The sequence below is a fragment of the Labeo rohita genome, chromosome 13 (assembly GCF_022985175.1).
Source record: "Labeo rohita strain BAU-BD-2019 chromosome 13, IGBB_LRoh.1.0, whole genome shotgun sequence".
Lineage (NCBI taxonomy): Eukaryota > Metazoa > Chordata > Actinopteri > Cypriniformes > Cyprinidae > Labeo > Labeo rohita.
In genome coordinates this window covers 3,481,901-3,495,757 of record NC_066881.1, presented here as the reverse complement: position 1 = coordinate 3,495,757, position 13,857 = coordinate 3,481,901, and the positions used below count along the sequence as shown (strand labels likewise).

The following is a 13,857-nucleotide window of genomic DNA, read 5'->3' as shown; positions in this document are numbered from 1 at the left end:
TGAACAAATCATGATTCACTTTCCTAGAGACTTTTAAAATGTAAAAAATTATTCTAAATTTAAGAAAAAATATAGGTACAGCTGAAAGCACACATACACAAAAAAATCACACTCTGTCCAGTCTTAAAAATCTGGGTAATCTATAAAAGCTATATATATTTTTTGTTTCATCTTAGGATAATACTTATATATTATACAGTATCTCACAAACGTGAGTACACCCCTCAAATTTCAGCAATCATTTTAGTATATCTTCTCAAGGAACAATACTATAGAAATAAAACTTGGATATATTTTAGAATAGTCAATGTGCACCTTGTATAGTAGTGAATTCTTACTGTCCCCTAAAAATAACTCAACATACAGCCATTATTGTCAAAACAGCTGGCAACAAAAGTGACTACACCCAAAGTGATAACAGCACTGTCATTATCCATGCAAAGCCACATGTCCTGTTCATCATGTTCATGTTTTTGTCTGCTTGACAGGACCATACAAAGTTGTGTATCTTGTATTAGAGCAGTTAAAATATGGTGCTTTGAGTACAATTTTCTCATACTGACCACTGGATGTTCAACAAGGCACCTCATGGCAAAGAACTCTCTGAAGATTTGAGAATTAGAATTGTTGCTCTCCACACAGATGGCCTAGGCTATAAGAGGTGCAGTAACCACTTGAAACGGAGTTACAGTATTGCTGCCAGGGTCATACAGAGGTTTTCCAAGACGGGTTCCATTCGGAATAGGCCTCGCAAGGGTCGATCAACAAAATTATGTGCACATTCTGTGCATCAGGTGCAGAACCTGGCTTCAAAAAACAGATGCATGAGTGCTGTCAGCATTGCTTTAGAGGTTGCAGAAGTAGAAGGTCCGCTTGTCAGTGCTCAGACCATACGCTGCACACTGCAACAAGTCGGTTTGCTTTGGCGTCATCCGAGAAGGAAGCCTCTTCTAAAGCTGGCTTACAAGTAAGCCCGCAAACAGTTTGTTGAAGAACTGTTCAAGAGCGTGAATTACTGGAACTGTGTCCTATGGTCTAATGAGACTTAGATAAACTTGTTTGCCTCAGATGGTGTTCAGCATGTGTGGTGATGCCCTGGTGAGGAGTACCAAGAAAATTGTGTCTCTCCTATAGTCAAGCATGGTGGTGGTAGCATCATGGTCTGGGGCTGCATGAGTGCTGCTGGTACTGGGGAGCTGCGGTTCATTGAGGGAAACATGGATTCCATTATGTACTGTACATTTCTGAAGCCGAACTGGGCCGAATGGCAGTTTTCCAACATAATGACCCCAAACACGCCACCAAGATGACAATCGCCTTGCTGAGGAAGGTGCAGGTGAAGGTGATCTGACCTGAACCCTATTGAGTACCTATGGGGCATCCTCAAGCGGAACGTGGAGAAAAGCACCATGTGTCTAACATCCAGCAGCTGTTTGACAATAATGGCTGTATGTTGAGTTATTTTTAGGGGACAGTAAATATACACTGCTATACAAGCTGCACATTGGCTACTCTAAAATATATCCAAGTTTCATTTCTATATTATTGTTCCTTGAGAAGATGTACTAAAATGATTGCTAAAATTGTTAGGGGTGTACTCACTTTTGTGAGATACTGTATGTGATTATATATAATTAAGATAATATATATATATATATATATATATATATATATATATACATATATACATATATACATATATATACATATATATACATATATATATATATATATATATATATATATATATATATATATATATATACATATATATACATATATATACATATATATACATATATATATATACATATATATACATATATATTACATCTTATTATATTATTATTTTATTATATATAGTGAAAGAGTAAGAAAAGTTGAGTTCTACTATAGCTCGACCTGCGAGGTTTCTCTGAATGACAGTGTATGTACAGTCGGCGAATGAAAGCTCTGTCAACTGGATCTGTGTAAAAGGTGTTTTATTGTGTATAAACTGATTTTGAGGACTAAGCACTTGGCACTGTTCAGCTGTTTTGAATTAGGCTGAAAGTTTTCATGAGAAGTTCGAATGTGCATACAAATACGAATAATCTATTATTAGTGAGTGAGACGTTTTGTTGATATTGTGAGTGTACACAAATAAAAATTGACCGATTCAAATGATGTATTACACTTATGTGTATGATCAAAAATGACAGCATTTAATGTTTTTTTCACTGTTATCCTTAAAAATGTAAGGGGTGCCACCGCTGACCCCAGGAGGTTAAAGATTCAGTCAATTTTTTTTATTATTTATTTCTTTTTTTTTTTCTTTTTTTTTGTAGCCAAGAAAAATGTTACCATCATAAAATTATTTTGTGGATTTAGTTTTTGTTTTAATTAATTTAGTTTTAATCAATTTTATGAATTAAGCAACCTGTTTAAGTACTTTATCACAAAAACATTAAATAACCATAGTCATAACACATTGCAATATTACATAATCATTACATGATCATTTAATAAATTTTACAAATTTATAGTGCAATAGAAGAATAAAGCCACATTTCTAAAATAAATAAATAAAAAATGAGGCTAAGATAAATCATAGTTTTTATTTAAAGAATTAAAAAAATTAAAACAAATGACCCATGACAATTTTAGCACTGGCAAGTGTTACTAAAAAGGGTTACTACAAAAAAGTAGACAGCAAACAGTCACTTGACATCTTGGTGTTATCAGTCAGTGACACCATCTGTTTTGTTTCTAACTTTTTGCTTAAAGGGGGGCAAGAAAAAAAAAAAAAAAAAAAAAAAATATATATATATATATATATATATATATATTATTTTTATTACTTAAGCATTACACACATGCTTTTTAGGTGACAAGAAGACCCTAAAAGTTCCTAGAGACACAGCTGACAGCCTTATTCAGAATCACTCAAATCTCAGATGTGTATTACAAAAAATGTATATTACAAAAATAGGCACCCTTTGTTAATATGAACAAAGGCAGCTGTGGAAATAAATTGCATAATTTGATCTTTCATTCAAAAATTTACAAAGTTCTAACCTTCTTACATTGACGTAAAACAACTGAATGTGGGGGGAAATCTCGTTATGAAATAAATGTTTTTCTCTAGTTCATGTTGGCCACAATTATTGGCACCCAATTATTGCAACATCCTTTTTTCAAGATAACAGTTCTCAGTCTTTCTTATAATGCCTGATGAGTTTGGAGAACACCTGGGAAGAAATTAGAGACCATTATTTCATGCAGAATAACTCATTATCCTTCAGATTCCCAGCTCCATGTTTGTGCTTTCCCTCTTCAGTTTACCCCACTCATTTTCTACAAGGTTCAGGTCAGGGAACTGAGAAGGCCATTGCAGAAGCTTCATTTTGTCCTCAGTGACACATTTTGATGTTTGTTTTGGATCATTTTCCTGATAGAAGATCCAACCATGACTCATTATAAGATTTCTAACAGAGGCAGTCAAGTTTAGATTTTTTTTTTTTTTTTTTTTATCTGTTAGTATTTGATAGAATCCATGATGCCATGTATCTAAACAAGATGTTTAGGACCTCCAGCAGAAATAATGGCCCACAACATTAAAGATCCAGCAGTATATTTAACTGTGGGCATCATTGGGGGTACTGTTTTACCCCTGTTTGCATCAAACCCATCTTGAGTGTTTGCTGCCAAAAAGCCCTTTCATCTGACCATAGTAGTCAGTCATATCTGCCAACTGAATATGCCGGAGATTGTTTTTGGATGAGTGAGCAGGATTTTTCTTGAAACCCTCCTAAACAACATGTGGTGATGTAGAGACTATTTTTTTTGGCTTTCTGCCCCTAAGACTCAACTAATCTCTGCAGTTCTCCAGCTCTGATCCTTGAGACTTTGGCCGCTCAAATTCTCCTCCTGACTGTGCATTAGGATGACACATAGACACATTGGATAATTTCATGCTTCCAGTCACCCTGGTGTGCTAAAAAATGTAAATATGAATGGGAATATACTTCAGACATATTTTACTCATAAGAATTTCTGGGGGTGCCAGTAATTGTGGCCAACATGAACTAGAAAAAAAAAAATTATTTCATAATGAGATTTTCCCCCACTTTCAATTGTTTTACTTCAAATGAAAGGTTAGAATTTTGTGAATTTTTTTGAAAGATCAAAAGGATCAACAATGCATATTTATTTCCACGGCTGCCTTTGTTCACATTTACCAAGGGTGCCAATATTTGTGGAGAGCACTGTATGTATATATGTATGTATGTGTATATATGTATGTGTATATATATATATATATATATATATATATATATATATATATATATATATATATATATATATATATATATAGTAGATTTTTTTGACTTGGCCATATTTGACACGTATTCTTCATGGACTAAATTTATGTATGTGGTTGAGCTAGTTACAATATTCGTACAGATGCTGCAAAATTCTAGGACTACTGAAGCACTACTTTTCAACCACTTATGAAACAATATCGTAATTATCTTTCAAATTCTAATAAATGGGTCAATCTACAGAAATGTCCACTTTTGGTATGGCAAGACGTCATACCTTTTGACTTTATGAATACACACAAATGACAGCTAAGTGAATTTTTTTTTTTTTCGTTTTTGTGCATTTATTTACATATAATGAAGGTAACACCAATTGACAATTTTCATGAAAAATGCATTTTTTTTTAAAAAACGGCTGCTGCGAGGTATCAATCCACATGTCTTCAGTCATGGTATACTCACTAAATTAAGTATTTTAATCCATTTGTATTCTAGTTTTTTACAATTCCCTAACAATAAAGCAGATCATACAAGTGACTTCAACTAAAAACTTAATATAAAATCATGAGATAAATGAGAACATTTCTGATAACTAAAAAGCGCAAAGCGTGTCAGACTTTATATGCGTTTCCAAATGTACGTGATTGGAAAGCCAAACAAACAGTACATGCAATAAAAGACCAAACAATACAATGCAAGCACTATCTAAGGTTTTACCACAAATTAAACTTTATTCTGAAATCATGAGACCACTTCACCTCAAGGAGTATCGTTACGTTTAATATCTCAAGATCTCGTGCGCTCTCGAAAGCCAAGTGAAATGGCTCTGTATTTATGTCAGACGCACTGCATTGTTAATTTTGTGTGAAAAGATTGTTTTTATCAAAAACAAAAATTAACACTAATTTCATATGTACTGACTTTTCAAGTACCTTTTCATAAATATGGCTGTTTTTAAGATTTTCCAGGACTTACATTTCAAAACGTGTGTGTGTATGTATGTATGTATATATATATATATATATATATATATAGAGATATATATATAGAGATATATAGATAGATATATAGATAGATATATATATATATATATATATATATATATATATATATATATAGAGAGAGATATATAGATATATAGAGATATATATATATATATATATATATATATATAGATATATATATAGATATATATATAGATATATATCTATCTATATCTATCTATCTATCTATCTATCTATCTATATATATATATATATATATATATAGATAGATAGATAGATAGATAGATAGATAGATAGATATATAGATATATAGATAGATAGATAGATAGATAGATATATGTCTATCTATATATATATATAGATATAGAGAGAGAGAGAGAGAGAGAGAGAGAGAGAGATTCCAAAGGCTTACTAGTGTTTTTAACACAATTTTGTGCCCTATCATAAACAAGTAGCTTTTGAGGTAAATGTAGAAAATAGAAAAGCAGATGTTAGTAACTTCAGATTTTAGTATTAAAAGGTTGGTCAAATGTCCCCTATGACTTATACTTTTCACCACTCCTAATGTTTGTGGTCAAACTATAAAAGTGCTCTCTGAATTAGCTGAAGGTCATTATAAATAATGTAGGCCTGGGCAATACGGTCAATCCAACTTTCTTGTGCTTTTTAAAACAAACATGTAAGCTATATATGACATGGATTTAGGAAGAAGTAAATAAAATACAGTAGCATAAGATTAATATTATCACTTACTGGTGTAACTTCTCTCAGGCATTGAGCATAAATGAACGTTCATAGCAAATTGTAACTTCATACCAATTTTGGCATGTACATGTTAGCATATTTGGCAAGTTGCTTCCTGTAGGTGCTGAACATCATTTTTTGCATCTGCTTGGACAGTTGATTTATAAGAATAGATTATCAGTTTTTAGGGCTGTGATGGTCACAATGACAACTGTGCCACTGCGGTCATCGGTTGCCACCGGCAGTACTGCACGTGATGTCACACAAACTATAACAAGCATAAAATACAGTGTTTCTGCAACAATTATTCTGCCGTGGCCACGTTTAGTCTCCCCGCCGGCAGCAGCAGCAAGTGCCTACGCAGCTGCTGGAAGAGATCCGTGTTCAAACGCACACAATAGGTCAAAGCTTGCAAAGCTACAGGAAAAGTAATGACCATGAATGTGTCGGGGGGGAAATAAGGAGATACTTGAATGAATTATTAATAAACTAGAGTTTTCTGAGCCAGTGTCGCAAAGATAACAATCCTGACTCACCATCTGCTCATTGGATGCACCTTTAGAGAGAAATGCATCTCTACAGATTTTTATAATGAAAGAGTTTTTGTTTTCCATTTGAATTTTTTCGTTTTAAAGTAGTAATAATTTAAAGGGGTCATTGGATGCAAAGTTCACTTTTTCATGTTGTTTGAACATTATGTGTTGGCAGTGTATGTACACATCTACTCTATAATGATAAAAATCCATGCAATGGTTTTTAATTAATCTGTAAAAATAGTATCCCTTTTTTCAAATCGAGCCATGTTCAGATGCAATCGGTGTGGCATCACACCAACAGAGGCCGCTCCCACAATAGTTGATTGACATGAGCATCTTACCTCAGATCAGCTGTCACAGTCCGACCTCCATTGTTTTGATGCCGGAGCAGGGATGTAAGTTAGACAAGAATATCTCAGATTGAGCGATTGAGGTGTTGTGTTGCTGGATGTGATAATGAACATTTACTTCCGACATCTGAGCCGCTGAAGATGCAGTGGATTACGTTTGTTTGTGAAGGGAATGTGGCTCCCGATCTACACATATCCATCTATGTTTGCGCAAATCATTTGTGATCCAGCTTCCTTACAGCAGAAGTGAGTATAAGGTTAGCAAGTTTAGCGGTAAAGTAAACAAGCTTGTCACTCCACAGAGAGAAGAGAGGGGCGAGTAGAGCTTATTTGAATTTAAAGGAACAATCCCTCAGAATGGGATGACGAGGTAAAAAGGGTGTTGTTTTACACAACCATTGAGAATTTTTAACCAAAGTATATTATAGACTTTTCATTAAGACCCTAAAGAATCATATCAGCTTGTGGAAAATGGGCATCCGATGACCCCTTCAAAGCTTTCTATAGATATATTTATCCTGACTGTAAGGCAAGTATTCGCTGAGTTTCTTTTTTTTGCAGCTTTCCTTTTCAACACAGAGACATCAGAAAGTGCATCTTGTTTGTTTTCTTTATTTTTACAAAAGCACAACATTTTGCTGATATTGTGAGTGCACGCAAATAAAGTAAAAAAAGGAAAAAATCTGTCACTGTCACAGCCTTATCAGTCTTGAAGCATTAAAACATGTCAGTCTACAGTAAGGGGTTTATGACATCTTACAAAGTTTATTTTTTTTTCCAGAATGAAATGTCTGTCAAAAGTGAAATCAGAATAAAAACACAGGCATAATGTAATAATAAATAATAATGTTAAAGAATGTAAACAATTACATAAAGCACTGTTTTATCCCAAAGAACCCTTTTGTGCCAGAAGTGCTCTTTCTCCTTATGTTGCGCTTTTTTGCCATTAGGGGTTATTTAAAATTGAGTAAAGAATCCTACATTATAAGAAAAGTCTGTAAAGATAAGGCACAATGTATTTTGTTAATATGAGGGAATTTTCTGTTATTTTTCATAGGGGTTTTACTCTTATTTTAAATTACGCATTGTATTTGAGTTGTTTTAGGGTTAAGGAAAATGTCTGTAAACATAACTAATAAAATCTTGGCAGACGGAGTACTGCCATGATAGATTCTAAAGGCCAATTCACACAATGCCAACAGGCGGCAACAAACATTTTGTCTGATCAGTATGTTAATCTGTTTGTGTCTGTTGGTGTTGGTCATTATCATTTATCACATTTGTCACTTATCGTTTTGTGGAAAAACCCTCCCAAACTTCACCCAATCGGTAGCTGTAATGAACACCTATTCATATTCTTCATGGTGAAAAATGTCTCATACTTTGTATATTTACTATAAAAATATCTCTTATCTTTCAAAGATGAATAAAAATGTCTTATGAATTTGGAATGACAGGAGGATTAAGATTTGCTATGAAGTCTGGTCATCTGTCAACAAATGCCCACAGTTAAGAAATCTACAAAAAGGTCCAAAGCACTAAACCATGTGTAAACAACAGGTTTATAGAGTAACAATTTGTAAGACAAGTGTAAATACGTCCTCAGCATTCATAAATCACTCTTGTACCATGGTTACATTGACAATATATAAATTTCTGTAAATAATTTGGTATTTACAATATATTAATTACAAATAAAATAAGCACAAAGTAAATAATAGCTGATTTGCTTATCTGTATGAAAAATTAAGAAATCCTGTGAAGCATCAATGTATTTCAGTTTACAGCAGTTAAGCTTCAATTATTATCTTCAATTAACAGCAAATATTTATACATCCATTTCAACAAAACTTGTCCATTGATAAAGCTTCATTTTTATGTTGTATTTATATGTTGTGTATGTTGCAGGTCATGTTTTTGTGTTCAGTTAGTTAGCTATTTTACACTAAATCTTCACTACTAACATTAAAATCTTCTAAATAAGAGTCCTGTATCAGAGGTGCTTGAAAATAAATCCACCAAATTTTTCCTTACAGGATAGATAAGCATTGACATTAATAATTACGGTGCCTTAAAACTAGAGGGTCAGAAGTTTGATGGTCTTATCATCATTGTGGTGGCCTTTAGAGAATACGCTGAGCCTTTCCAGTAGTACCATTTGATACCATTGAACCGATTGGTGTTCTGCCCCTTCTGGTAGTATACACCATTGAGATTAGATGGTCCACAGGCATCAAACCACCAACCTATATTATACAACAAAAATATGGTCTTAGGTTAGGACATGAAAGCTTACTTACAACTGTGTATTGTGACAACACATAATGTTGGTTGTTGTAAACACACTCCAGGCTCACACACATTGCCTACAGGTATTAGAATTTTATTTTATTTTTTTGGAATTTATCAATGCTATGCCATTTTCTCTTAGCTTACTAGTATTAGCTGTTATGTTAGGTAGCAAATGATGGATGTATAATAAGAATCTCTTAGTAACTGTGTTATTTACACTTTGGTCATCAAAGTGCTATTCCCAGCTATTCTCAGTAACCACAGGGTCCCCTCATCCTGAGACCTACTGTACTTGTGTGCCAGGCAGCCAATAGGCAGGGAAATTTCTGGGCAGACTGCAGGAACACCCAGCAGTCAGGGAATATTTCAGAGGTTGTGGAGAGACACACCACACTAAACTTTGTAAAGAGAAGCAAGTCTTCAGTTCCCAGACTATTACTGTCGGTATTCAGCTGATTCAATCCTGGCTAATTTTGCTGGTAAGCCATGACCTAACTAAAATATATATTCTATACAAATTTCTGAGGGGAGTGCCAAGTACCAAGTTAAAAAGAATAGAACAGAATAAAACATTTATGAAGCATACAGTACAATAGTTTGTACAATAATCTGTTAGTTATTTAAATTATTTAAATTACTTGCTTACCTCCTGAAAGCATTTGTGAACATTTGCAAACACATTTGTCATTGTCTACGTCTTTTGTGCTGAAATCACTTCCTGGCTGCCCCATGCTACTGGTTCTGCCTGCTGTTCCACTGTAGCTGTTGAGGTGTATCCTATAGAATTGGAAATGCAGACATATACATAGTATGATATAAATATAAACTGATTATATTTTCGGTCTAAATTTTATGAATAAGACGAGACATAATCAACAACTAAAATGTGTAAAATTCTAAATTCTTTGTACGTTATTGCATTTTTCTTGTAGTTGGGATACTTAGAAATGTGCAATATGTATTTTCTCAGTAAATTTCCTGGTCTGCAATTCAAAGCTTGACATCAAACATTAAAAAGTGCAAAACATTGAACTGTGACATACGTAGACAGCATTTTAAAGGGGACCTATTATGCAAAAATCACTTTTATAAGGTGTTTGAGCACAGTTGTATGACTGCAGTATGTGAAAACAACCAGCCTATAACGGTAAAAATCCACCCACTCATTTTTATAATCCCAGTAAATCATAATCACAAACAAGCGCTTCTAGGTTTCTACCTACACACACTATCGTAGGGAGAAATCCTGCCCATTTGTGAAAATTGCTGCCCTATTAGTACAGACACAGCCCAGAGTGAGAAGCAACCGTCCGCCATTACTGTTTTCTTGCTGTAACTGCTGGAGATATACAATGTCAGCACCAAAGAGGCATTACAAATGTTGATTGTGATTTCACTTCTTTAACTTTAGTTAGTGTGTAATGTTGCTGTTTGAGCATGAACAATATCTGCAATATCTTACGACACTGAAAGTTCAATGTAAACAGAGATATTATCTTTTAAAATTATGTCAGTTTAATGCCTACAAAAACTGCTCGTAGGGACTACAACGAGCTACTTCTTGGGTTGGTGACATCACCAACCCAGAATTTTACATAAACTCCACCCCCGGGAACATGCAACAAAGGGGGCGAGATGAGAAGAGGAAGAGTTGTTGCCATGCCGTCAAAATTAGGGGTTCAATAAAAAAATCTATTCATTATATGAATCCCGATTCTGTCTTCTAATGATTCTAATGGATTTCCAAGTTTCAAAATCACTGCTCTAAAGCAGCGGTTCTTAATCCTGCTCTGCATCTCTCTCTCTCATCCTGCTCAAGCCCCTGTTCCCCTTTGAGCTCCGATGCTAAAGAAAGTGCCCTTTCAGTCCGTTCTAGGTGCCCCGGGTTCGCAATTTCTACCGAGCGACATCTGCTGACGGACACTTTGCTGCGTTGTCACGGGAACATGCCAGCTGAAGATAATGCAGAAATTATGTTGTTCCCTTTGCCAAGTGCATTCCAAAAGGGTATGGCATGCACATGTATTGCTCACTTCAAAGTCTCTAAAGGCTCTGCCCATCGAAGGGAGTAGGGCATAGGGATGATCGCTTCCATTTGGAACTTACCTCGTGAACCATTCGATAAAAATACTTGTTACACCCCTAATTATGTAGTTGTATCATCAGTCACACTTTATATTGGGTGGCCTTAACTACTATGTACTTACATCAAAAAGTAAGTACAATGTACTTATGGTTGTCATATTGTATTGCAAAACACTCTTGTTTCTATTAAGGTGGGATACAGGTAAGGTTAGGGACAGGTTTGGTGGTATGATTAGGTTTAAGGGTGGGTTAAGGTGTAAAGGATGGGTCAATAGTGTAATTATAAATATAAATATAGCTGCAAGCAGCAATTGCGGGGCCAAGCACAACAGAGGCAGAATGAGGAGCTAAGCATGCAAGGAGCAACAGACCGACTGTAACAATGAGTAACTAAAGTCATTTTAGGATGATATCAGCTGAAAAATCATAAATACAACCAATAATATAATTTAATGGCTTATCACTTTTGGCCAATAGGTGGTGCTGTTTTCAAAATGATGTGATGCGTTCTGTGTGAGGTGACAATGACACACACAAATTTTGGTGTCATTATGCCAAAGCTTTACAGAGATACAGCCTCAGAATCATTTGGGCATCAAGCCTAAAATCTGTAGTGTAATTTCATTATTAATGTTTAATGAATGGTGTATTACTTCTGACCAGTAGGTGGCGCTGTTACCAAATTTATGTGGCATGGTCAGGGTGTGGTGACAATAGCACATATTAAAATTTGGTGTCAATATGTCAAAGCTTTGCAGAGATACAGCCTCAGAGGTAGTTTGGCATCTTTCCAGCAAATTCGTTGATGCGCTAAACGAAAACGGTTTTGTATATCAGCACGAAATTCATAACTTTTTGCCAGCAACGTCTAAAGATGATCTGAGTCAATTTTGGTGAAAAACAGTCTAGGAGGAGTTCGAAAAAGTAGGTTTTCAATATTAATCAAAATGGTGGACAGGATGTTTGGCCAATATTGGCATAATGGGTATCAATGTTCTCGGCTTGACCCAAGGAATCTATTGACATCAGTTTCATTACAATAGGCTAATGTAAGCTGAAGTTATTAGCATTTTTGTAACTTGAATTCCAACTTGAATTCCATAACTTTTTGCCAGCATGGTCTGAAGATGATCTGAGCCAATTTTGCTGAAAATCAGACAAACCATCTAGGACGAGTTCGAAAAAGTAGGTTTTACGAATAAAAATTTATAGAAAAAAAAACTAAACCTTACGATTTTTGAATTTTGGACTTCATTCGACTCGGCATGAGCCAAGGATTCAGAGGAAAAAAGAATTTTGATTCTGTGCCATACGGTTTAAAAGTTATTAGCATAAAATGATTGAAATTTTGGACAAGTGGTGGCGCTAGAGAGTTTGAATTAGAGACTCCAAATTTGCTGTGGTTAATGATGAGACTGTCCTCTATCAGTGTGCCAACTTTTACAACTTTCCCGCAAGTGGTTCTATGAGCTGCCATAGACTCGAGCGGAAGAAAAAGTACGCTAATGGATACAATAGGTGCCATCGCACCTTCGGTCCTTGGCCCCTAATAATAAGAACGCCAACGGATACAATAGGTGCCATCGCACCTTCGGTGCTTAGCCCCTAATAATAAGAAGAATTCTAACGGATACAATAGGTGCCATCGCACCTTCGGTGCTTGGCCCCTAAATATAGCTGCAAGCAGCAATTGCGGGGCCAAGCACAACAGAGGCAGAATGAGGACATAAGCATGGCAAGGAGGAACAGACCAACTACAACAATGAGTAACTGAAGTCATTTTAGGATGATATCAGTTGAAATGGCTGAAAAATCATAAATACAACCAATAATATAATTGAATGGCTTATCACTTTTGACCAACAGGTGGTGGTGTTTTCAAATTGATGTGACATGTTCTGTGTGAAGTGACAATGACACACTCAAAGTTTGGTGTCATTATGTCAAAGCTTTACAGAGATACAGCCTCAGAATAATTTTGGCATCCTGCCTCAAATGTGTAGTGGTGCTGTATGAAAACGGTTTTGTCTATCAACACGAAATCCATAACTTTGTGTAAGCACAGTCTGAAGATGATTTGAGTCAAATTTGGTGAAAATCGGACCAACGGTCTAGGAGGAGTTCAAACAAGTAGGTTTTGTACATTAATCAAAATGGTGGAAAGGAAAGCTCAGCGAAGTTTGGTATAATTCATATGTTTGTTGTCGCCATGTCCCAGGGAATATTTTGAGACCAGTTTTATTACGATAGGCTAATGCAAACAGAAGTTATTAGCATTTTTGGAAATTTCATTATTAAATGTTTAATAAATGGTGTATTACTTCTGACCAGTAGGTGGTGCTGTTACCAAATTGATGTGGCGTGGTCAGTGTGAGGTGACAATGGCACATAAAATTTGGTGTCAATATGTCAAAGCTTTGCAGAGATACAGCCTCAGATGTAGTTTGGCATTTTTCCAGCAAATTCACTGATGCGCTATATGAAAACTGTTTCATATATCAACACGAAATTCATAACTTTTTGTCAGTACAGTCTGAAGATG

The 13,857-nt window shown here is 35.1% G+C and overlaps 2 protein-coding genes across 3 annotated transcripts in view; one reads left to right on the top strand and one right to left on the bottom strand.

Annotated features, from left to right (window-relative positions):
* mcph1 (microcephalin 1) overlaps positions 1 to 13,857 on the top strand; it is a 114,997-nt gene that overhangs the window by 57,349 nt on the left and 43,791 nt on the right. The window lies entirely within an intron of this gene.
* angpt2a (angiopoietin 2a) overlaps positions 7,551 to 13,857 on the bottom strand; it is a 25,110-nt gene continuing 18,803 nt past the window's right edge. Inside the window, exons 8-9 of the mRNA XM_051126730.1 lie at positions 9,877 to 10,007; positions 7,551 to 9,184 (exon numbers count right to left, since the gene is read on the bottom strand). Coding sequence (XP_050982687.1) covers positions 9,024 to 9,184; positions 9,877 to 10,007 — 292 coding nt within the window. The 3' untranslated portion in view covers positions 7,551 to 9,023. The remainder of the gene's footprint in view (positions 9,185 to 9,876; positions 10,008 to 13,857) is intronic.